The sequence below is a fragment of the Erinaceus europaeus genome, chromosome 6, assembly GCF_950295315.1.
Source record: "Erinaceus europaeus chromosome 6, mEriEur2.1, whole genome shotgun sequence".
Taxonomy (NCBI): domain Eukaryota; kingdom Metazoa; phylum Chordata; class Mammalia; order Eulipotyphla; family Erinaceidae; genus Erinaceus; species Erinaceus europaeus.
This window is the reverse complement of record NC_080167.1, coordinates 46266277-46291823: the sequence shown is the minus strand read 5'-3', so window position 1 is coordinate 46291823 and position 25547 is coordinate 46266277. Positions and strand designations below refer to the sequence as shown.

Genomic DNA, 25547 nt, shown 5'->3' with positions numbered 1-25547 from the left:
AGCCTGTTATTTCAGAACAGGTCAGAGAGGTCACTGAATTGACAGGGTTCACAAAGTAAGTTAATGCTGATAAAGCGACTCAGTTCATCTGACTCCCAGTCAAAAGCTAAATGCCTGAACTGGGGATCGAGGGTAAGAACAAAATAAAAAGGCTGGGGAGGTAGCCTAGTGGTTATCATGCCTGAGGCTCTGAAGTTGCAGCTTCAATGCCGTATACAACCATAAGCCAGAGGTGAGCAGTGCTTTGGTAAAACTAACGAACTAACTAGCAAATCTTGGGAAAGGCGAGCAAAAAGGGCATGTCTTTCAATGGCATATAGGAGCCTAGGTTGACATTTTCTGTAGCCCAAGAGACATGTTTCATTTGAAGACTCTAGGAGGAAGGCCCAACAGATTATTCGAATACTTGACCCCCTGCCCCAATCATTTCACTGGAGAAATGATAGTTGACAGGACAGTTGTTACTTAGGTACAGTTTCTCATCTCCCCATAATAGGTGTCTGCACACCACTCCCATCACCAACTTAAGTCCGACTTTACCATCATGCAGGGTCCTCATGGTCCTCTCTCTCCCAGAGTCCTTTGCAGTACACCCCCCAGCCAGTTCCAGTTTCACCCTGGTTTCCTTCTTCTTTTCTTGTTTTTCAAGTGCCACCTCCAATTGAGAGTCTGACTCCTTTCCTCTTGCTTTTGGTTGAAGTCAGTGCACCTCATGTCTTATTAGAGATTCCCTATATTAAAAAAGCATCAACTTTTGACTTTAAGACTGTGCTTTCCTGATCGGGTGGTGGCACACCCGACTAAGCACACATTACAATGCACAAGGACCCAGGTTCGAGCCCTTGGTCCCCATCTGCAGGAAAGCTTTGTGAGCAGTGAATCAGGGCTGCAGGTGTCTCTCTGTCTCACTCCCTTTCCCTCTCAATTTCTGTCTCTATCCAATAAATAAATAATGATAATAGGATTGTGCATTCCTCCAGTGGAAAATGATATCTTAAACATGAAGTGCTTTTAAGCAAACCTGTGGCCGAGTTCTGGGCCTGTGCAATATATCTGAGTCTTGGCTAGGTCTTTAAAAGTATCAATACAATCATTGTAAACATGTTTATAGCATACAATACACATAATATGCATCTAATTTCCACTCTTGTGCAATGCTTTTTTGTGAATGCTTATTTAGTAAGAGAGAGAGAATATGGTAGACTTTTCAACTGTTGTTATTATTTTGCCACCAAGGTTTTTTTTTTCTTTCTTCTCCTGTGAGGCTTCATGCCAAAGTTCTTAAGTGATTAATTTCATAGATTAAACAATTTAATTGTATTTGTGTTATTTAAAAAATTAATTAATTTGAATAGAGGCAGAGAAATCAAGAGGGAAGGGGGAGAAACAGAGGGATAGAAAGAGAGATACCTATAGCTCTTCTTCACTGCTTGTGAAGCTTTCCCCCACAGGTGGGGACTGAGGACTTGAACCTTGGTCCTTGCATTTTGTAGCATGTGCACTAAAACAGGTGCGCCACCACTTGGCCTACCAAGAGTTTTTTTTTTTTTTTTTAAATAAATGGTAATGATACCTAGAAATAGGTCCTGGTGTCAATCACAAAATTTACATGGCTCAGTGTATCTGAGTTGGAAAGGACTGTACTTTCTTTCCTTTCAAACATTCACAGCTTTTGCCAGGGCTTGGCTTACCCCACTGGATTTACTATTTTTTCCATCTCCAATTAAGTTAGGGTGGGTTCTGCATCTGGATTCCCACGGCCCTGAAGTGTCTAGTTCAGAAATAAAAATTAGTGTTGGAAGGTATTGGAATGAGACACAGGGGCCATCGTAATTGCCTCAGGGAATGTTCTAGTCAATTTTCTTGTGCCTCCTTCATGTCCTTGGATTAAAGAGAAGGAAGGGAGGGCACAGAAAAAAGCCAGGAACCTTCACCCAGTCACATGGGGGTGGGGTGGGGGGTGGAAAGTAGGAGGTTACTGAACTTCTAGAAATTCCTCCTGTCTTTGTGACAGCGGTGTAGCCTTTTGTGTGCAGTGGTTTAAGGACTTTATTTCTTGATTGTGACAGCTATATCACCCACCCCACCCCCTGTCCCTGCTCCCCACAATTTTCAGGATACATGGCTCTCAACTCCCCAAACAGATTTCAGTTACTTTGGAGGAATCCTAAGACAATGTGCACCCAACAGTGAGTTAGGAATTAGGACTCATGGACTGGGGAGACAGCATAATGGTTCTGCAAAATACTCTCATGCCCCAGCTGTTTTATATGCACAAAGTACAAAGTACAAGGACCTGTGCAAGGATTCAGGTTCAAGCCCCAGCTCCCCACCTGCAGGGCGGTCACTTTCACAAAGCAGGACTGCAGGTATCTTTCTCTCCCTTCTCTAGCTTCCCCTCCTCTCTGAATTTTTCTTTGTCCTAGCCAAGAAAATATAAGGAATGGCCTCTGGGAACAGTGGATTCGTGGTGCAAGCACGAGCCTCAGTGATAACCCTGGAGACAAAAAAAGGAAAGAAAGAAAGAAAGGAAAACTCTCATGCCTAAAGCTCCAAGGCCCCAGGTTCAATCCCCAGCACCACCATAAGCCAGAGCTGAGCGGTGGTCTGGTGTCTGTCATTAAAATAAATAAAATTAGTTTAAAAAATAGGAATTAGGAGTCAGTTTGCATTATTATTACTTTGAGGAAACAAGTCTGGGAACTTTGCAACTGAGCTGTACAAGCAAGAATTAAAAAAAAAAAAAAAACCCTCCCTCTTCAGTCTGATGGCCTAGAAACTGGCATTTCCAAGTCCCACAGCTAGAAAAAGAAAAAAAAAAAAAAAAGGAAAGTGATTGATAGGGGAGGAGCCAGTCTGCTGATCTGGGGAACTGGCATTGCCAATTCACCTGAGCACCTGGGCAAACAAGTGATTCATAGGAAAGGAGCAGGGATGTCAGTGCCCTGGGGAAGTGGACACTCAGAGAAAGAACCAAGGACCTTCAGGCTTGGAAACAGATGTGCAAAAAAGGACTGAAAAGGCCCTTCCTCCTAGTGACCCAGGTCTCCACCCCAATCTTCACACCAGTGAAGAAGTACTTTACACAGGGACATGGAATGGGCTGGCCTTCCCGGGAGAGACCTGGAAAATTCTTAAAAGCGGTTTAAAAAACAAAATGAAACAGAACACTGGTGGGGTGTGGTAGATTTTGGATAGGCTATTTCTGCCTGCACATTATACAATGTCTCTATTTTTACAATTATTTTCTATTTTTTAAAGATTTATTTAACAGATCTTCACTTTTTATATATTTGATTTACTTATTGGATAGAGACAGAGAGAAATGGCCAGGGGGTGGGGGTAGATAGCATAATGGTTATGCTTGAGGTTCCATAGTTCTAGGTTCAGTCCCCCGTACCACCATAAACCAGTGCTGAGCAGTGTTCTGGTAAACAATTAAAAATATAAAAAGTAAAAAGAATAATAAAAAGATACATTAAAAAATAAATTGAGAGGGAAGATAGGGAAAGACACCTGCAGCACTCTTTCACCGCTTGTGAAGTTTTTCCCCCTGGGGGGAGAGGGTGGGGACTGGAGTATTGAACTGAGTCCTTGCACATAGTAATGTGTGTACTCAATGGCCTCCCAGCTCATATTTTCTGTTTTTTTTTAACATTCTCCAAGAACAAATAACATAATGGAACTTAAACGAACACCAAGGTGTTTATATTTTGGCTCCATTACAGAGGCACAGAGTAGCTCTTGTCGCGCGCATGCGCGCGCGAGCTTGGATGTGTGTGTAGGGGGGGTGGGGGTGAGCCCTGACTTTCTCCAGGGACTGCTCGAAGCTCCTTGGTTTGGGAATACATGGCTGGCAGGGTCACCGCCACCACTGCGTAAGGAGTGGGGCTGCTGAACTTGGGGGTCGCACGCAGGTCCCCCTAGCTGGACGCCCAGGCAGCAGGATCACTGGAGAAGGGTCCTGGGGTCTGTCCCCGCCCCATAGCCCCACCCACGCACCCCGGATTCTCCCCGCCCCTTGTCTCGCCTTCTCCCAGGTCTGAGAAAGAGGTGACCAGGGCCGGAGCCCTTGGCAATGATGGAGCCTACGTCCTAGAACCCCAGGTCCCCTCCTCTATTTCCGCCTTGAAGTCTTCGAGGGCACAGAGGGCGCGGGTTTCCCCGGTACAGGCGGGAGCGTCAATGTGTGGAAAGAGAGTGCGGTGGGTATGAGGATCAATGACCTCCAGCTGGGCGTCCCCAAGAGGGGGGGACTGACTGGGAGAGCTGGAGAGGTGGACAACTCAGGCTGCGCTTTGAACGGTATAGGTCGCTGGATCCCTCTTGGCCTTGGGCGGCCGATCAGTCTCCTGGAGTCGTCGCGCCCAGGAGCAGAGGACACCAGTGCCCTGGCGCCAGGTCTCTACGCTCAGTGCGGGTGGAGGGGCGCAGGGGCGGGGGATCCAGCTCCGTCCAGCCCCGCCCCGCTCCCCAGGGCGTCCCCCTCCTTCCGGGCCTCTGGCTCGCAGCTCTGGGCCCTCCGGGACGCGTGGCCCTCGGGCGACGAGGGTAGGTGGGGCCGGCGCTCCGGGTCTGCGGGCAGTGCCGGGTTCACGGGGTGCGGCGGGGTGCTGCCAACTGAGCGGGACCTCACATTGGGAGACGCGAGACATGTCAGTCCTGCTGCCCAGGTTGGCGCCCCCGCGGACTGGCTGCGGGGTCCAGCGGGGCGCCGGGCGGTGCCAGGGCCGTCTGCTCGAGCGTCGGCGGCGGATCCGCACCCGGGGCCCCGCACCCAGAGCCGCCTATCCAGCTGGCTCCGCGTACCCTAGCGCCATGCACTACCGCCACCCCCCATCCCCGCGCGCCCGCAGATCCCCGGGCCGCCCTCCTGGGGGGTTTCCGTCCCCGCCCCGCAGGGGCCCCTCGCTGGGAGCCCAGGGGACTCAGCTGGGACACCGGCTACCTCTGAGCCCCCGAAACGGCGGGTCGCCGCAGCAGTCCCATCTTCATTTCCTGCCCACCTCCTTGGGGCAGGTTTCCTGGGGACACCCCCCGCCCAGGCCCCGGGGCGTCCGCATCTCCACTGAAAGACCCGCGTTGGGCGCCGGGCGGGGCGGGGCTGAGGCTGCACGGAGGCTGCACGGAGGACGGAGTTTCTCTCCGCTGACTGAGGAGCGCGGGGCGAATTAGTCCCGGGGTGTAGCAGCCCACGCGGGAGCGCGGAGCAGGAGCCCAAGCGCGCGCCAGGTGCGGGCTGGCCCGGGGGTGCCAGCTGTGCGGAAGCGCCCGCCTCGCGAACTTTCTGCAGCTTGGGGGGGAGTCAGGGCGGAGGCTGGGGGCCGAGGGCAGCGCGACTCCAGCCCGCCGGGGAGGAGGACCGGGCTTGGGTGCCTGGTGCGTGGCGCTGGTGCCCAGGCCGCGGCGGGCGTGGAGGGCGCCCCGTAGGCGGCGGCGCGGAGCCCCCGGGCGCCGGCGGAGGTCGCCGGCGGAGTTGGCTGCACACACGAGCCGGGGCAGCTTCCGAACGTCGGGCATGCGCACAGCGAGGATGCCATATTGGAACGCGGCTGGAGCGGGAGGCGCAGGGGCCGGGGGCGCGCGGCAGGCGGCGTGGGGCGGGCGCGGCGGGCGAGCCAGGCTGGTCACCCCCGCGACGCCGGGGGCCCCCATTCCAGCCTCGGGGTGGGACACTGCACCAGGTAGGACGCCGCGCTCGCCGCTGTCCCCGGGCCGCCCGCTCGCAGGTTGAGTGCTCGGGGCGGCTGCTTTCTCCCCAGCTTCGGAGGGGAAACAGGGACGCGCGAGCCAGTCGGGGTGGGGGTGTCGGGGTGGGCGGGCAGGAGGAAGGGGTTTTGGGCGGGGGACGGGGAGGCGCGGGAGAGGAGGGCGGCGGAGCCACTTGAGCAGAGCCCCAAACTCCGCGCTGTGCCCCGGGTTGTCATTTCTGCCTCGCCCGGGGGTCCCCCGCACCCCGCGCCTCTGCACCCAGGAAAAGCTCGGCCTCGCCGGGGTCCCCCGCAGTGCCGAGTCCTCTCCCTGGGCCCGCGGTGCCCGCCCTCTTCTGTGCTCTGTTTTGGCGACGTCGCTGTCCCTGCACCCCGTGTGCCCGCGCCGCCGCCTCGCCGGAGTCCCCCCATTTTGGGGGGGTGTCGGGAAGAGAGATCGGATAGGGGAAGTGGGGGGGGGCGAGCTCCAGTAATGGGTGGGAGTCTGGGGGAGGCGGGGACGTGCAAGTGGCAGTGAAATTGTGGAGTAGTTTGGGAGCGAGCCCCGGCGTGGACGGTCTTTGTGTTCTTTTCGCTGTAAAGTAATATCCTGTGACTCGGGGCTTCGCTGCCCTCTGCTTGCCTCACCTCTTTCACTATTGCTCATCGACTCGGGTTTGGGAGGCGATGCTTTCACCCCCCCTTCCCCGCCCCCAGCAAACTACATGCACTGCTGGCTGCGTGATGGGTTCAGGCGGGAGGTGCAGGGGGGGGTGCCCCGTTAGGGGACCTTGGGATATGCGGGTGGCTGGTGGCGGCGGGCCTCGCGTCCCGCGCCCGATCAGGCCTCGCGTCTTCGCGGAAGAAGCACCCCAACTGCTGGGAAGGAGCCAGTTCCAACATGGCGGGCCAAGGTGGTTTCCCGCAGACCGAAAATCAAGCTTTTGAGGTGAGAAAAAAACCACCCTGAGCGGCCACCCCGGAGCCTCCACTCTCTCCGGCTCCTTCGGCATCTGCTTTAGCGAGTCAAGCGGGCGCGCAGGCGGGCGGGCAGTGGCTGGCCTGGCTTTGCCTGCGGTCAGAGCGCGTCCGGGGCGCCACTGGAGGGTAGAAGAGCCCGACCCGCCACCGCTGCTTTGTGTGTCTTTGGGTCGCGGTGCCGGCTTGAGGGGTGCCTTTGGGGGTGTGTCCAAGAGACCCGCCCAGCCTGAGTGCTTCTCAAAAACCTCCCCAGTGCTGATCCGACGCGCCAGGGTGCTGGCACGTGGTGCCCGGCCCCAGAGGGAGTTTCGAGGAGTGGAGCGCGTTATTGGCAGGATCCGGTGCGGGAAGGCGCTGAGTAGGTGCAGCGGAGAGGTGCTGAGGACTGGCTGTCAGGGTGCTGGGCCCAGGGGCTGCCCGTGCCTGGAATGTTCTGCAAGTTGGGGTGTGCTGTCCCCAGCGCTGGGTGGGAGGGACGGGGGGGGGCAGCGTACGAAGGAGTTGCTTTGGGACTAGCGCTCTGGGGAAGATGGGGGATGGGGTGGGGAAATGCTCTGGGAGGAGTGTCCCCTTTCTTGGAGCCCAATCTGAGAAGGCTGGGCTGGAGAAGGGCGTCCCCTCGCCGCGGGGGGTGGGGGGGAGTGTTCATATGGCCCCAGGGGGTGTGGGTGGGCGTTGAGGTGCAAGGGATAGGCTGGCCCCTTGGATGGTAAACATTTGGGAGTGGAGTTTTCCTGAACAGGAAGGGGGGGGGGGTAGGTGCGCGGCCCAAAGTCCGAGTCTCTGGGAAAAGTGAGCAACTCTGAGCTCGCTTAATTGGGAAAGAAGTACCCGACAGAGGTCGCTAATAATCAGGATGCAGCCGCCGAGGGATGGTCCTGCGTCACGGTGGACCCCGCGGGCAGAGACCCCGTGACTCACGGGGAGAGCACTTTTTTGGGGGCGCTCTCCGAGCAGGTGACCTCGAGGGTGTGCGGAGACGCTGATAAGTCAAAGGGCTAAAGCGACGTGTTGGTGAGGTTGTAATGGCCGCAGGGTTTGGGACATTTGCGGGACCTAGAAGGAGCCGGAGAGGATTCAGTGGGCTTCCCAGCCGCCCGCCGCACTGCCGGAGGGGCGGGTCTTGGGGGAGGAGGCCTGGAACCGACCCCTGGATCCGAGCCCCGGGCCTGGTGGTCATTCTTACCAGGCCGCGCGGCCTGTCACCCTTGGGCTGGGCGGGTCTGAGCTCCCTGTGTGTCCCCGCTGAGAAGGCACCATGTGCCAACACCCCGGCGCATCGGGTCAGAGCGGGGGAGGTTTCCCAGACTCTCTTAGCCTGAGCGGGTCTCTTGGACACACCTCCAAAGACACCCCTCAAGCGGGCTCCGCGACCCAAAGACGCTCGAGCAGGCTTGGTCCGGGTGCGAAGCCACCCGCAGAGGCTCCGTGCGAGTAAACTGCAGTTTGAGTGCAGTCCTTCCTGATCCTCCCGACATCGCCGTGTCCAGCCACAGTTACCTCGGATGCCTGGTACGGGCTTCTGCACCAGCGGCCACCAAGGCCGTGGTTCCGCTGGCTCTAAGCTTCCCGTTCTTGGGCTGGCGGGGGGGGGGGGGGGCTGGTGGTGGTGGTGGTGGTGGTGGTGGTGGTGGTGGTGGTGGTGGTGGTGGTGGAGAGGTAGGGTGGTAGTGAAGAGCCGAGCCGAGGCCAGAGCCCAACTGACCGCCGCCCCGGAGCCCAGACTGGGGAGAATCAGGGTGCCCCCGCGGCCTGGGGCTGCGCACCTTCATGCGTACACGCTCAGGTGACCGCGGGGAGCGAATGTCATTCCCCCTCTGGCGCCCGTCCAGGACGGCGCTTGGAGGGCCATGAGACGAGACAGGCACGGGGGAGCCTGTCCCCAAACTTCTGGAGACTTGCTGGCAGTTTCGCTTTTGGCATTTTTGGGTCTGGGAAAGGGAGTGGGATTCGGGGGGTGGGGAGCGTGCAGCGCGCATACCCTGTCTCTCTGTAGCTGCAGTAGTCAGTGTTATCGTTCGCCCGGGGGCTGCGCCTCGCTGCACCCCAAGAGGGCGCGAGGGTCTGGGGCTCCAGGGCGCCCCCGGACCCGCAGAGCGCAGCCCGCGCACCGCGGCGGGTCGGAGCCCACCCGGAGAAGTGCTTTCGGCTAGGGCGGACCCTACGGGGGTCCGCAGCCATCGCGGATCTGAAGGGCCTGGGACGCTGACTGGAGTGTCCGCCAGGAGCTGAAGGCCCAGGAGAGCTGAGGAGTGCGCACTAGCGGGTTGGGGGCGGCCTCATTCCTGGTGGGGGGGAGGAAGGTGGAGCCAGAGGCGGGGCGGGGGCTGGGCTCTCCGCGTTGCTGAACGAGCTGCTACTTTCTCTGCTAAGCACTGCCTTTGCTGGCGCTCCACTTCTCTTCCGTAAATAAACAGTCTTAGTTCACAATCTTTGCCCCTTGCTGGGGTCCAGAAGTCGCCTGAGCAGGGGTGGGGCGCACCCTCCAGCCATCCCCCAGTTGTGGAGGGAGGGGCACCTTCTGGCCAAGGCCAGTCACCGAGCGGGGGTGGGGGGGTGGGGGTGGAGGGAGACTCAGCTGCCCCCCGTCGTAGTGTAGAGAGCTACCCTGCTTTATTAGGTGGCTTTTGAGAAGTGCCAATAGTGAGAGCAGAACTGTGTTCCCCTCCTTGGGAAACACTGGCTCCACCTGTAGCGGGCCCTTGTACTGGGGCACGAGTTGCCCTCAATAATGGCAGGAGTGATTGGTCCGGGAAGAGTTTCCCCCTGTGCTTGCTTCCTGCGGGAGATCATGCAATGATGTGTCTTCAGCCCAGCGAGGCATAATACCCACCCCTCCCTTGTCTATCAGGAGCATACAGAGGAGCCAAGTGCTGTCTTCTGCGCTGTTCTCTTGTGCCTCCGCTACCCTGGCAGTCAGTGTGGCAGCTCCTCAAGCGCCTATTCTACCCACTCCATCCGTGGCATCTTCACCTTTCTCTGTGTGTCACACCTGGGCAGAGGCTGGGTGATGGGGACTTGGTTCTGAGCAGTGCTGGATGAGGATTCCACTGGAGAGCAGGGTGCTCTGGGGGGCTTAGCACCCCCCATCAGTGAAAACGCAGGTCGGTAGACCACTCTGCACCCCCACAATTCCTGTGGGGATATCAAAGTTAAGGAGTTTCAGCAAAAGGGATCTGCCGTGGGATTTGGTGTCCCCAGTTCTGGTATTCTGGGTCTGGACACTTGTCTGTCTCAATCCCACTTCATGGGGTCTTTGGCTGCCCACTCAAATGAAGCAGAGCCTCTGTAAAGTAAAATTAAATAAAATGCAAAATCTGTAAAATAAAGGTATTTATTTATTACTTTGGTGTACCAGAGTCTTAGTGCATACTTAGTTTCACAGTGCTGAGTGGACTTTTCCAGATACATTTATTAATAGCAAGGTATATAAAATGACATCATAGTACTTGCAGCGCCCTGGTTTGAACTTGGACTGCAGGCCTGGCAAGGTGGGTGCCCTTTCCAATGAGCTATGTCTTCACCAACTCCCCCATATTCCTTCTCTTTTTCTTCTCTTTTCCATCTTCCCTTCCTCTTCCTCTCTTCCCTTCCACCCCTCTCCTTCTTCACTCCCCCCTCTCTTTTACTCTATATTGACTTTTTCAGGGCTACTAAATGAACCCTTAATCTCAAAGTAGAAGTGAAACTACCCAGCCTTCCAGGATAGGGTGTTCTTCATGCCTGGTTACTTGGCCAGGCCATGAAGGTTTCAAAGTGTTGCACTTCTCACATTTCATCTTGATGGAAACACATGATTTATTTTCCCCCTTCAGCTAGGCAAGAGGCTATCACACCAACATAAGTAGATGTGTTTGAAAAATGCTCAAGTGGTTAAAGAAGTGAAAAGTGGACTTCACAGTGATAATGTTGAGAGATTGGGAAGAGAGCCAGATTTTTTATTTATTTTACTTATTAATTTTCATTACCATATTTTCTTTTCCCCTTTCCTTTTTATTGGATAGGATAGAGTGAAATTGAGAGGAGGGAGGGAGATAGAGAAAGAAAAAGACATCTGCAAACCTTGCTCATTGCTTGTAAAGCTTCCTCGCTGCAGGTGGGGAGTCTTGGATTAAACCTGGGCCCTTACACATGGTGATGTGTATATTTAATCAGCTGTGTCACCATTTGGCCTCCAAGAATTTTCCTTTTTTAATAGTGTTGTCAGGGAGTCTGGTAGCACAGTGGGTTAAGCGCCTGTGGCGCGAAGCACAAGGACCGACATAGGATCCCGGTTCCAGCCCCGGGCTCCCCACCTACAGGGGATTCGCTCACAGATGGTGAAGCAGGTCTGCAGGTGTCTGTCTTTCTCTCCCCCCTCTCTCCCTCCTCTCTCCATTTCTCTCTGTCCTAGCCAACAACGATGACATCAATAACAACAATAACTACAACAACAATAAACAACAACAACAAGGGCAACAAAAGGGAAAATAAATAGTGTTGGCCATGGATACTTTAGATTCAACTTCAAATTTTTGTCTTTGATTGAATTTTCTTCCCTTCCAGAAAACTTTAGTTGTTCCAAATCCAAGTGTTTGGATTCTCATAGAAGTTGGCTCTGTGTGTTCTTTTAACATTGATAATGTTAAGTAATAGGGAATAAATGAAGTCAAGACTGGCTAGAACCAATCTTCGAACTTGAGAAACCTTCCTTTTCTAATTCTGGGATTGTTTTTGGTCACTAGGATTATCCCTCACGCACAGTGTCTACATGACAACTCTACTGTTCCCAGTGGCCTATTTATTTTTTACATTTTTTTCTTTTTCTGATAGAGACAGATATGTGGAGAGGGAGCTAGAGACAGTGCTGTTCCACTGCTTTTTTTTTTTTTTTTGCCTCCAGGGTTATTGCTGGGGCTTGGTGCCTGCATCATGAATCCACTCCTCGTAGAGGCCATTTTTTTCCCATTTTGTTGCCCCTTTGTTGGCCTTGTCATTATTATTGTTACTGTTGCCAGTGATATTGTTGTTGTTGGATAGGACAGAGAGAAATGGAGAGAGGAAGGAAGACAGAGGGGGAGAGACAGACACCTACAGACCTGTTTCACTGCTTGTGAAGCAACCCCCCTGAAGGTGGGGAGCCGGGGGCTTGAACTGGGATCCTCATACCAGTCCTTGCGCTTTGCACCACATGCGCTTAACCTGCTGTGCTACCGCCCGACCCCACTGTTCCACTACCTATAAAGCTCCCTTTACATACCAGGTGGAGAGTGGGGGTTTGAAGCCAGTTCCTCAAGTGATTATATGTGTGCTCTACCACATGTGCTCTATCGGGTGCGCGCCCTAGTTTTGAGGACTTTTTTTTTTCTTTACTTGACCAGCAATCTGTCTTTCCATCTCCAACCTTCCATTTGCTGATTTTTCCAGAGAGGAATGTCAGGAACAGCCTTCTTGCTGGGTGCTGACATGGAAGATCTGCTCTACAAGGCAACAGGCACAAATGCTTTCCGAGCTTGGTGACACATATTCCATGTCTTTTTAAAATATTTATTTATTTTCCCTTTTGTTGCCCTTGTCTTATTGTTGTAGTTATTGTTGTTGTTGTTATTGATGTCATCATTGTTGAATAGGACAGGGAGAAATGGAAAGAGGAGGGGGGAGGACAGAGAGGGGGAGAGAAAGATAGACACCTGCAGACCTGCTTTACCTCCTGTGAAGGACTCCCCTGCAGGCGGGGAGCCGGGGGCTCGAACTGGGATCCTTGCTCCAGTCCTTGTGCATTGCGCCACGTGTGCTTAACCTGCTGTGCTACTGCCCGACTCCCATATGCCATCTTTTTACTAGAAAATGGCCCCTTCTGCTCTCACATCAAATACACGGTTAGCAGTCGCAGAGAAAGCATTTCTGCTTGTAGCCATTTCTTTTCCCTGTTTCTAAATTGGATTCTACATTCCTCCAAGTGCCTTAAAAAAATGCTAACCAGGCAGTGATGCACCTGGTTGAGTGTGGATATTACCATGTGCAAGGACCCAAGTTCAAGTCCCTGGTCCCCACCTGCATGGGGGGGAAGCTTCACAGATGGTGAAGCAGTGCTGCAGGTGTGTCTCTTCTCTTTCTCCCCTTCCCCTCTCAAATTTTGTCCTATCAAATAAAACAAATGTTTAAAAAAATGCTATCCCATCAGTAGCTGTCAGCTTGTCTTAGTGAGACCTCACACTGGACATGCAGCAGGAGGAGGACCCGTCACTGGAAAGGAATGACGCTGCTGGCTTGTTATGTGGCTGAGGTTAGGGCTTTTTATTCAGAAGTGATGGATTGGCCAGAAACTGTCGTGGGCAGCCTACCCGCACTACCATCTGAAAGAGGTGCTTCTCCGGCATCAGGGGAGCTAGGAGCAATAATTTCCGTGGAGACTGTGACAGATCTAAGCTGCAACTTAGGGGTATTTGGGTTCCTTTCTGCAGAGGAGCCTCCCCCCTATTCCCAAGTGGGTGAATGATGCTGAGGGTCTGTCAAGAGAGGGTGGTGACTAGGGCAGGCAGGGATCTTAGTGATGGGGGGCTGGCCAGGGCTGCAGGTGTAGGCTTGGGCAGGCAGCCCACTGGCTGATGGATGTCACCATTGGTTTTGAGGAACAGAGTGTTAAACTTCACCTGTTTTCCATCTTACTTGCTCTCAGGTTACCTATAACTGTAAAGTCACTCATGGCCTTCAGCTAGATGCTGCAGGCAGAGGTGGGGGGCTCCAGTTCTGCTAGGCTGTGATCTTTGAGCTCTGCTCTTGTTCTGTGCTTCTAGTCCTTGTTTCTCCTACTCGCTGCCTGGGGTGATCAGTGGACTCAAGTAAGCTGAGGCTCTTTGACATCCCTAGTGTGTGAAGAGATGTTTGTTCTGAGAGTCAGAAGGCCCCAGGTTTGTTTATTTGTTTATTTTTCCAGATGTCTCTTTGGTAACAGGTGTGCCCTGGGGATTTGGTGTTTATTCAGGCATTTGGGACGAGAGAGAGTTTTCCTAGCTGAGTAGGGGAGGGGACCTGGGGCAGGCCAGACTTTCACTTGTCTCGCACTAATGAAAAGAGGTGGGTGCCCTCCAGGGACCTCCAGATCAGAGCTGGCAGATGCTGAGACACCCCAGAGTGGCCAGTCCCCACCCTTTCACCTCCTGATGTGAGGTGGGAGGTGTGAGCAGTTGATTGCTATCATTTTGCTAGGAGCAGACAATGTGACTAACTTCTTTTTTTCTCTCTGTTGCTGTTCTCCCTGATCTATTCTGTGATGCAGTCACTGGGAAGGGGCTCAGGCGTGATGCACCTCTGGGCTTGGGGCTCAGGTGTCACTGTCACACTTCTGATGAAGCCCCTGTGCAGGTGGCAGTCTGACAGCAGACTGAAGCCAGGAGAGCTGCTCCTCGCCTTGAACCTGAGCTTCAACACACTTTAAGCTCCCCAGCTTCATGCCACCTGTCACGAGGTCTTTGCGCTGCCAGCCAGGTATTTAGGGTGTCGTCAACACACTGATGACAACTTGGGGGACCTGGCTTAGCCCAGGGTGAGTATTTCCTTTGGTTCCAGTGGTGGTTGCTTTCTCTCCCCCAGCAACACTTGGCTTGATCAAGGAACCTTAGTGAAAATCTAGAATTATTTGGGGTTGGGTGGTAGTGCAGCAGGTTAAGCACACATGGCACAAAGCACAAGGACCGTCGTAAGGATCCCAGTTTAAGCCCCCGGATCCATACCTGCAAGGGGGGGGGTCACTTCACAAGCGGTGAAGCAGGTCTACAGGTGTCTCTCTCTCTCTCTCCCTCTCTGTCTTCCCCTCCTCTCTCCATTTCTCTCTGTCCTAGCCAACAACGACAACATCAATAACAACAATAATAATTACCACAACCATGATAAAACAACAAGGGCAACAAAAGGGAAATGAATATCCTTTGGGAGCAGTGGATCTGTGGTGCCAGCACCGAGCCCCAGCAATAACTCTGGAGACAAAAAACAAACAAACAAACAAAAATCCATATCAAGTCAGCAGAACATCTAAATATGCTTAAGAAAAAAAATTGTTTGGAGTGCAAAATGAGACTTTGGGAAGCTTCCAGAATGGTTCTGGCATTTTTAAATAAGAGTAGTGTGGCATGTGATTGATTACAGGGGCACTTGGAGAGTGACAGTGCTGTTGACAGGTCCCCTGTCATCCCACAGTGGCCTGGGCACATCCCAAACCACAGCCTTCCAGGTGTGTTTGTTGGCTTTGCCTGGCGGGATTGGATTTCTCCAGTCCGAGTCCTCCCTGTGTTCAGTCGTAACACTGATAAAGTTAAATCTATACCCCTGTTTTGTTGTTGTTGTTGTTTGTTTTTGTTGTTGTCCTGTTGATGGCTTCAGGTAAAACAAGCAGCTAAAATGCTTTTCAGTTGCCTGAACCCCCACACCCGTGGGGTGGCCACTGGCAGCCTTGCTCAGAGCGGGCCCCTCGAGTCCCTGCTGTGCCTTGGGTGACTGTGGTGCATTCCCTCTGTGCGCTGGCAGCTGGGTGCCACCCTGCAAGTATTGCTGCCTCTTAGCTGCTTGATGTCATCAACTCACCAAGGGTGGCACTGATGGTTGTGTGTGATCTCCTCGGAAGACTCGTGATTGGGCAGAAATGACCCCATGCCAGGTTTCTATACTTTTTATGTCCTTGAGGTGACACACAGTACACGGGCTGGTTGGTAGGAAATGATTGCTGTACCAGGTGTATAGCATGTGGCCCGTTCTGAGGCGGAGAAAGAGGAGGAGGTGCTTAACTTGGTTGCAGAATCGGGTTGATTCTCTCAGTGGCTCCTCTTAGTATCTGTCAGCAACGGAAAGTCCTGTGTTTTCAGTTTATTGCACCAGGACCAGGTGTGATGCTAATTCTCAAAGTCCTGCTTTTCCCTCCTCTGGTCAGAGCATGCTTCAGCTCTGGCTGTTGGCGCTGGGCATTGAACCTGGGACCTCTTATATGCAAGTCTTTTGCATTGCTGCTGTGCTAGAGCCCCAGTCCAGTGATGATTTTTATTTATTTTCTTAGTCTTTGTGGAGCCAGGTTTTCATGCATGTGTGATTTTACCACTCATGGACATTGTCATTCTGGTAGAGACGGGGAGAGATACCACAGCACTAGAGCCTCCTCTGGTGTCCTGGGATTCACACATGGTGTCAGGGTTCAGCTTGGACTGCTCTCATGGCAAGGTTCATGATATGCCCAGTGGTCTCCTAGTCATGCTTCCTTCTCCTCCTCCTCCTCCTCTTCCTCCTCCTCCTCCTTCTTCTTCTCCTCCTCCTCCTTCTCCTCCTCCTCCTCCTCCTCCTACTTCTCCTCCTCCTTCTCCTCCTCCTCCTCCTACTTCTCCTCCTCCTTCTCCTCCTCCTTCTTCTTCTTCTTCCTCTTCTACTTCTTCTTCTCCTCCTCCTCCTCCTTCTTCTTTTTGCCACCACCCAGCAACCCATCAAGTCACTTATTAAAAAATATGTTTTATTGCCATAGGGCTATTGCTGGAGTTCAGTGCCTACATGACAAATCTACCTCTTTCTTTTTGTTGATAGAGACAGAGATAAATTTATAAGGAAGGGGGAGATGGAAAGAGAGAGAGACTGGGGCCAGGTGGTGGTACACCTGGTTAAGCGCACGTGTTACAGTGCACAAGGAGCCAGGTTTGAGTCCCTGGTCCCCACCTGCAGGGGGAAAGCTTCATAAATGGTGGAGCAGGGATGCAGGTGTCTCTCTGTCTCTTTCCCTCTCTGTAACCCCTTTCCCTCTCAATTTCTGGCTGTGTCTATCCAATAAGTAAATAAAGATTTAAAAAAAATTGAGAGAGAGACCAAGAGACCTGCAGCACTATTCACTGCTTATGAGTCTGGTGGGGACCAGAGGCTTGAACCTAGGTCCTTGCACATTGTAACGTGTGCTCTTTAACATGAGGCTAGTGTCTCCTTTTGGCTAGGGAGTGACTTTTCTGGCCCAAGAAGCTCTCTATTATGGAGCCGCACACAGCTGCGTTGAGCAGGAGTCTTCCTTGGGGTCTTGAGAGGCCTGCTGCTGGCTGCTGGCTGGCTGCTGTTAGCTCTTCAGCCATTCTGCACAGTTGCCTTATCTCCCTTCTGTTCCCGAGTCTCTTGCTTGCTATCTGATGGGGGTTCAGAGGTGACGGTTCAGAGCCATGTAGACATAGTACTCATGGGAGCAGGGGCCACCAGCTCCCTGGCAACCCCATCTTGACACCTGCTGTCCCTGGGGAGTTTCATTGCCTAGTATTTTATTTATTTGTTTGTTTGTTATTGGATAGAGATAGAAAGAAATTGAGAAGGGGGAGATAGAGAAGGAAAGAGACAGAGAGACATCTGCAGTCCTGCTTCACCATTTGTGAAGCTGTCCCCTTGCAGGTGGGGACCGGGGCTTGAACCCGGGTCCTCGTGCACTGTAATGTGTGCACTAAACCAGCTAGCCCACTTGCCTAAAATTTTAAAATGCGAACCTGGATGGGAAAAAATGAGCATTTCTCAGTGGAGCTGCAGCTGTGCCATGCTTCCATCTGTTCTGACAGAACCAGTGAATTTCTGGTCGGCCAATCTTGGAGCACATGGGAGGGTGGTGCAGGATGCCATGATCCATCTGCCTTTGGAAATTGGGCTCACCTTGCTGGGGGAGGGAGCCAGCCAGGACCTGTCTCCACTTGGAAGGGTTGGGAGTTGGCAGGTGGAAAGGAGAGGAGATGGGCTTGGACATGGTTAGCCAGGACCTGGGTGATGAGTGGACAGAAACAGCAGGGAGCTCTAGCCCATCAAGATCAAAGCGCTGAGCACTTAACAAGGATTTTCATTTTCAAGGCCATTAACAAACAGGCCTCTTGCGTGTCCTCTGGTGATGCAAGGCGGTGACTTCTTTGAAGGTGGGGGCAGTGGCTTTTTTTCTTCTTCTTTGTGATTAAGCACTGGTGGAGCATTGCGTGGTGTCTGCCTTCTCAGAAACTCTGAGATGTTTCCATTTTGAAATACTTGGGGCAGTCTTGGCTTGGGTTAGATGTCCTGTGCTGGTTCTGGGTTTTCTGGATTGTGGACTGAAGCCCTTTTCTCTGTGATTTAGACATGATGGATTTCCAAGGGCAGACTGAGCATTCCTGGCATCTTGGGAATGTCTACTTTAGGTCTTCATGGTTCATAGTTTCCTTCTCTCCCTCCTTCAATTCTTCCCCCAAGCTTCATGCATGTAAGGTTTCCAGCTTTTTTATTTTTAGAGGCAGGGAGAGACACCACAGCTCTAGAGCTTTCCCCAGTGTTCTGGCACTTCACCAGTGTTCTGGTGCAGGGGCTTAAACCCGGGTTGTACTCTACTTGGTCATGTATCTTTCCAGCTCACATTTTATCCTCTAGTCTGGTGTATATTCTCTTCGCCAAGCCATATAGAAAAGTAAACAATGAGTACTGTGGGCTGGGGCATACATTACAATGTGCAAATATCTGGGTTCAAGCCACGGTCCCCCAGGGGGGAGCTTTATGAGTGGTGAAGCAGTGCTGCAGGTGTCTTTCTCTTCCCCTCCATATCCCGCTTCCCTCTCAGTTTCTTTCTATCCTATCTAATGAGAGAAAGAGAAAAATGGTTGCACAGAACTGTGGAGTTATCGTGCAGGCCCTGAGCCCCTTTGATAACCTTGGTGGCAATAAAAAAAATCTTAAAAGAAAGAAGATGTAAACAATGATCAACTTTTTCCTTGGACTTATGATTATGTTATTAGTCACTCAAGATATGGGTCTCTTGAATTACTTTAAAAGTTATTTAATGCAGGGGCTGGCCAGTAGTGCAGCAGGTTAAGCGCATAGGGTGCAAAGCACGCAAAGCACAAGGACTGGCGTAAGGATCCTGGTTCGAGTCCCCGGCTCCCCACCTGCAGGGGTCGCTTCACAGGCAGTGAAGCAGGTCTGCAGGTGTCTCTCTCTCTGTCTCCCCCCTCTCTGTCCTACCCTACAACAGTGACAGCAATAACAGCAACAATAATAATAACGATATTATTAACAAGGGCAACAAAAGGGAAAATTTAGCCTCCAGGAGCAGTGGATTTGTAGTGCAGGCACCGAGCCCCAGCGATAACCCTGGAGGCAAAAAAGAAAAAGAAAAAAATTAAAAAAAATGTTATTTAATACATACAAGAGAGAGCTTCACATGAGGCAGAGAGAGAGTGAGAGACAAACCAGACCCCCATTCAGCTATGTGCAGTGCTGGGGGTCAAACTGGGAATCTCAGGTGTGAAAAGCAGACACTCTACTATTTGAGCAATTTTTCTAGCCACTTGTCCCTTGCATTACTTTTTTAAACAAATTATTTGTTATTGGATAGAGAGAGAGAGAGAGAGAGAGAGAGATAAGTCGACAGGGAATGGGAAGATAGAGATGGGGAGAGAAAGACACCTGCAACACTGCTTTACCGCTTGCCAAATTTGCCTCTGCTGGTAAGGTTTAGGAGCTGGAACCCCAGTCCTTGTGCCTTGTAATATGTATACTCATGTAGTGTGCCACTGCCTGTCCCTTCCTTCTCCCCACATTACTTTAAGGTGGTGTTTTTTTCTCTAAGATTTTAATTTACTTATTTATTGGATAGAGACAGAGAAATCAAGAGGGAAAGAGAGATAGAGAGGGAGACAAAGAGATAGACCTGCAACCCTACTTCACCACTTGTGAAACTTCTTACAGGTGGAAACTGGAGGCTTAGACCTGTGTCCTTTCACACTGTGCTGTGTACACACCATTGTTCAGCCTCTAAGGCAGCTTAATTGTAAAGGTCTGAATATTTGGGTAACCTAAAATGCAATGTAATTCTTCTTTCATTGTTATGATGAAAAGACTTGTGTCAGTGAAGTCTGGGTAGTGGGCCTTTGGGGCCCTGCCCTTCAGTGAATGGGACTGAGAATGGTTTCTGAGCTGCAGGCCGCTTGCTTTTTGTTTTTTGCTACCAGGACTGTCACTGGGGTTCAATGCCTGCATGACTTCCACTGCTCTTTGTAGTCATTTTTTTTTTTAAACAGAGGAAGAGAGACAGAAAGAAACACATCAGTTTTGCTCCACCACTCATGAAGCTCCACCCCACCTCCCACCAATTTGCCACGGCCCAGGGCTCGAACCCAGGTCCTCACTCAATGTCACACATGTGCTCTACCTGGTGAACCACCCACTGGCCCCTGAGATAGCTCTCTGATTGCAGTATAATGTTTTGCTTCACTTGAGATTGGGGCATTTCTATTTCAAAGTTCCAAATTTGATCTACACAAGATTAATCTAGCATTGTCTTATAAAACAGCGATGTGATGAAAAAGCAGGGTGTCATCCAGCATCTGGTTAAGGGCAGAAGAGAGCTTGGTGACTTCCCTAACTGGAAATCCCAGGTGACAGTTGGAACACAACCTTACTGCTTTGGATTTCAGAGGATCCTTGGAAAGAGTCCATCTGCCTAGTCTGAGGGAGGACACCAGATGTGTTTCTGTGGAGCTGCTTGATTCTAAGTGAAGGGTAGTAGGCAGGAGACTCCCCACCCTTATACCAGATCCCTGGGGAAGCCTTGTTCATATAGTTGGGTCAACCTAAGAGTAACGACTTAAGAGTGACCTGGGGGTGGGCTGGAATGGAATGGGAAAATGCAATGGGAAAAATGTTGAACTCACGAGCATGAGGTTCTGAGTTCAATCCCTGGCACTGTGTGTACCAGAGTGCTACTCTTGTTCTCTCTTGGAGAGGAGTGTGTGTGTCACTGGGGTTTCCCTGTGGAACAAGGGTCTGCCCCCACCTCCCACCCCTTTGTATACACCACTCATTCCCCACTCTTCAAAATGGGAACCACCAAACACTACCAGACTTCCAAGGGAGATAGCTAATAAAGAGAGTAGAAACAGAGGTAACAGAATAGAGAAAAAAAAAATCCTATATGAAGGAGAAAAAGAAACTTGTTCACAGGATGGTAAGTGGCACCAGGGATAGAGTAGGACGTCTTGTGTTCATGTAACAGGAGCAGAATAGGATGATCAAAGGGAATGTGATGAGAACTGAAGGCAGGCTGGGATATATATATAAATACACACACACACACACACACACACACACACACACGTATGCATGTCTTGGAGCAGGTGGATGGAGATAAATACTTAATTTTAGCCATAGAATTTTTTTTTCCAAGAACGGGAGCTACTCCCTGCCCTAATCCAACTTTCTAGCCCTTTTCTCTACTCTGACACCATTCTTTTTTTTTTTTTTTATTCCCAGGGGGGTTGCTTCACAGGCGGTGAAGCAGGTCTGCAGGTGTCTATCTTTCTCTCCCCCGTCTTCCCCTCTTCTCTCCATTTCTTTCTGTCCTAAGTCCCTACTGGTCTGAGCTTATAGCTCATGGTCACATCTGAGGAACATTGCAGGCTTCTTGTCCCCTCTCTGTTTCTTTGTCCCTATCAAATAAATAACTAAATAACTAAATAAAATAATTTAATTTGTCACCAGGCTTATCTCCGGGGCTTGGCAGCTGCATGACTCCATTGCTCCATTTTATTTATTTATTTATTTTGCCTCCAGGGTCATTCTGGGGCTCGGTGCCTGCACTACAAATCCACTGCTCCTGGAGGCTATTTTTTTCCTTTTGTTGCCCTTGTTGTTTATCGTTGTTGTTATTGTTGTTGTTGTTGGATAGGACAGAGATATATAGGGAAAGAAGGGAGATAGACACTTGCAGACCTGCTTCACCACTTGTGAAGTGACCCCCCTGCAGGTCGGGAACTGGGGGATTGAACCCGGTTCCTTACACCGCTCCTTGTGCTTCGCGCCATGCATTCTTAACCCCCCTTTGCCCCCCCATTGCTCCTTTTTACGGTAGAGAATAAGATGAAGAAGCTGACAGACAGGAGAGATGCCTGTAGCACTGTTCTATCACTTCTGAAGCTTCTACACGTGGTAACGTGTGTTCTACCCTATGTGCTGCCACCACTGTCCAAGATTTATTATTAATGGGGGTGGGAGTTGTACCAGGGCCTGATTCTGGCAAGTGTGATTTCAGGGCTTGAACTCATGACCTTGTGTTACTTCTCTGGCCGTGTTCCTCTTCTCTGCCATTGGTGTCTGGTAATTTTACATGAAAGTCCCCACTGAGTTAAGGGGTGATTAAAAACTCCACTAAGCCACACTCCACCACAGAACCACCGAGGCTGGTCCTCAGTGAGGCTGTGTTGGGTATTTCACAAGTGGAGACACAGTGGAGCTGGGTTATGGATTCTGGGGAAGAAGCTGGGATTTCACCTCTTTCCCTCAGTCACAGTAGAAAGCAGGTGACAGTACCCCTGCAGTCACAGAAAGAGACTTAACTAGTCGAAAAGCATAGTGTTTGTGGTACTTTAGCTAGGCCTGCTGGTCCTCTGAAGTGTGTGTGTAGGAGAGGGTGAAGGGGCCTGGTTGCTTTAAGCCAGGAGAAGGGCATAAGACATACTTGGGTGATTAGTACCAGACATATTAGGGACTTTAGCATGGTTCTGAGCCCCTCTTCCTGGTGGGTGACAGGGTGACAGCGGATGATGGCTCTGCTGTGTGCCACCTTCCTGTTGACAGCATGTGGACGTGCCCCCTCTGACTTTGCCATTTCTGGATGTCAGTGTCACATTGCATCCCATGCGCTAGGTAGGGTAGGGGATACAGCTACTTCTGCTGGGTTTAAGAACATGCACCCATTACTGAAGTGCTCTGAATTTCTGTTCCTTCCTTAGGTGATCCTCCCACAGGATGAATTAGGGCTTGAAAAGACTCTTGCCCACCAGCATGGAGACTCGCCTGCCTGTGTCCGGTGTGCAGGGCCCCTGCGTGCCTGTGGAGAGGCAGCCACGCTCAGCCAGGAGCGGTGGAGACCCTGACTCAGGTTGGTTTGGATTTCTGGAACTGCTGGGCTTTGTGAATCAATCACCAATGTCCCCCACCTCCAGAAGGGTCAGGGACAGTAGGGCGATTGCTGGAAGTTGCTCCTTCCTGCCCCCAGGACTTGTCTTCTATCTATCTTGTCTTCTATAAGTCAGCGTTTGGCAGAGTTTATTTTGAAATCATCATTGCTGTCTTAGGCAGTGTGGGCTGGGTCCTTGCACATGGCACTGTGTGCACTCAGCCAGGCACACAGCCACCCAGCCTCCAGCTGCAGTTGTTTTAGAACACACAGAGGAACAGCTTTCTTGAGCAGTGTTCTGAATGACTCAGTGGTGGGGGTCACACTGGTCACATGTCATCTCTAGGTTGACTTGAATGAATAACACAAAAGCAACTACACTGTTATATTCCAGAAGAGAACAGAAGCTTAGTCTGTAATGGGTTCAGGTGTGTTGGAGATACCTCACTGGGTAGAGCACCTGCCTTCTGTGCACCTGACTTGGGTTCAAGCCTCCAGTGTACCTCTTGTGAGCATTGCAGCACTGGGGGAAGCTTTGGTGCTGTGGTGTTTGCTTCTCTTCTCTATTGAAAAAGTCAGCCTTCAGTGGTGAAACTGCTCAGATGAGAGGCCCCAGCACACACCCCTCTAAAATGTGTGGTGGAGACAGATTTTTATTTTATATATATTTTCTTTTTCTTTTTCTTTCTTCTTTCTTTTTACATTTTCTTTTTTATAGTAAAAATATTTTGGATAGAAACAGATATATATATATATATTTTTTTTTTAAATCTTTATTTGTTTATTGAATAGAGACAGCCAGAAATTGAGAGGGAAGGGGGTGATAGAGAGGGAGAGAGACAGAGAGATACCTGTAGCCCTGCTTCACCACTTGCAAAGCTTTCCCCCTGCAGGTGGGGACTAAGGGCTCAAACCTGGGCCTTTGTGCTTTGTAACATGTGCGCTCAACCAGGTGTGCTATCACTTGACCTCGAGAATTTTTATATATTATTTTTGATTTTTACTTCTTCTTCTAGCGTTTGCCCTTCTTCCGCAGCCAGTCAACAGCGTCAGGTTGAACCTGATGTAAAGTTTCGAGACCTCCTTTGAATCTGGAGAGGTGGCAGTCGTTGACTATGTGGGTCATAGTCTGTCTGTAGCCGCAGGGGCAGTTCGGGTCGTCTCTGGCTCCCCAGCGATGGAACATAGCGGCGCACTGGCCATGGCCTGTTCGATAGCGATTGAGGAGGGCCCAATCATAACGTGCTAGGCCAAAGCCGGGTTGACGCTTGCAGGGGTCTGTGACAAGGTGACCATTCCTCACCTCAGCTGACTGCCAACTCTGATTCCAAGAGTCTGGAACAGAGAAGTTCAGTGCAGGCGCAGGAGACCAGATTGGATGACGAGACGTCAAGTGCTTAACAGGGTGGGCGAAGATAACGTGTTTGGCGAAGGACAGCCCCTCAACATTAAGTTGGAGGACTCGAAGAGCAGGACCAACAGCTTGAAAGCTGTCAGGAGCTGCTTGTTGCTGGCTTTGAAAGTGACTGGGATCCATGTGGATTCAGTCGGCTAGGAAGGATCGTCAGTTTCCCCAATGAATGGGTACTCACGGGATGCACCACGGGAAGGTCGATCCAATGCATCCAAATTTTTATTTATTGACAAGAAATATTGACTAGACCATAGGATAAGAGGGGTACAATTCCACACAGTTCTCATCCCCAGAACTCCATATCCAATCCCCCGCCTTGATAGCTTTCCTATTCTTTATCCCTCTGGGAGTAGGGAAGGATCATTATGGGGTGCAGAAGGTGGGAGGTCTGGCTTCTATTAATTGCTTCCCTACTGAAGATGGGCATTGATAGGTTGGTCCATACTCCCAGACTGTCTCTCGAAACAGAAATTGAGAGGGAAGGGGAAGATAAATGGGGGGGGAGAGACACCTCCAGCATAATTTCACTACTTGTGAAGCTTCCTCTCTATAGATGGGGACTGAGGGGCTTGAACCTGTGTCTTTACACACATAATGTGTGCTCAAGCAGGAGTGCCACCACCCAGGCCCTTATTTTATATCTTACTTAGAATAGAGACAAGTGATGAGGGGGAGAGGGTATAAGAAAGAAACCTGCAGCACTGCTTCACTGCTCTTAAAACCCCACCCCCACCCCCTGCACTTGGGTGCTGGTGGCTTGAACCTGGGTCCTTGCACATTGGAGCATATCTGTTCAACCAGGTGTACCACCACTCAGCCTCTGGGAGCTAATTATTTTCTAGCTGTGTGAAGAGTAAAGAGCTTTAGGGAGTGGGCTGAGCCTCTGCTGAAGCTGGGCACTCAGCTAGTCCCCTCTGCTGTGAGTGACCCTCCTTCCAGGCAGCAGGCACAGCCAAATGACCGAGTCTGGGCCTTTATTTATTTATTTATTTATTTATTTATTTATTTTTTATTGCCGCCAGAGAGATTACTGGGCCTTGGTGCTGGCACTATGAATTCACCACTCGTGGTGACCTTTTTCTTTTTTTTTCCTTCTAATTTTTACTGGACAGAGAGAAGTTGAGAGAGGACAGGGAGATAGAAAAACTAAGAGAAAAATAGACACTTGCAGATCTGCTTCTCCACTCCTGAAGCAGACATCCTGCAGGTGGGGAGCAGTAGCATGAACCCAGGCCTTTGCACTTGGTAATATGTGTGCTTAACTGGGTGCGCCACCCCCTGGCCTCTGGGCCTTAACTTGGCCCTTGCTTTTGTCGGGGTATTTCGAGCCACGTGAGGACTCTGAGGCCGAGTGGCAGGTCTGACACACTGGGACACTCTGTCTTGCCTTTGACTGGGCTGTTCTTTTTTGTGTCTTGTCACAGAGGAAGGGTCAAGCATGGAAGAAATTGGCTTCAGCTGGGGAGAGTACCTGGAAGAGATGGGTGCCAGTGCGGCACCCCACACCTCCTTCAGACACGTATGTGGCTTTTCTCTGTTCTGCCTGCAGGGGTGGCAAGGAGTCATCGGGCAGATG

General features: G+C 51.4%; 1 protein-coding gene across 8 annotated transcripts in view; it reads left to right on the top strand.

The window, feature by feature from the left end:
- The first annotated feature begins 4074 nt into the window (after positions 1-4074).
- SFMBT2 (Scm like with four mbt domains 2) overlaps positions 4075-25547 on the top strand; it is a 123942-nt gene continuing 102469 nt past the window's right edge. The window contains exons 1-3 of one of the 8 annotated variants that reach the window (XM_060192130.1): positions 4075-4205; positions 22391-22539; positions 25396-25490. In XM_060192130.1, coding sequence (XP_060048113.1) covers positions 22443-22539; positions 25396-25490 — 192 coding nt within the window. In that variant the 5' untranslated portion in view covers positions 4075-4205; positions 22391-22442. The other 7 variants (XM_060192128.1, XM_060192126.1, XM_060192124.1 and 4 more) reach the window with 7 other exon arrangements.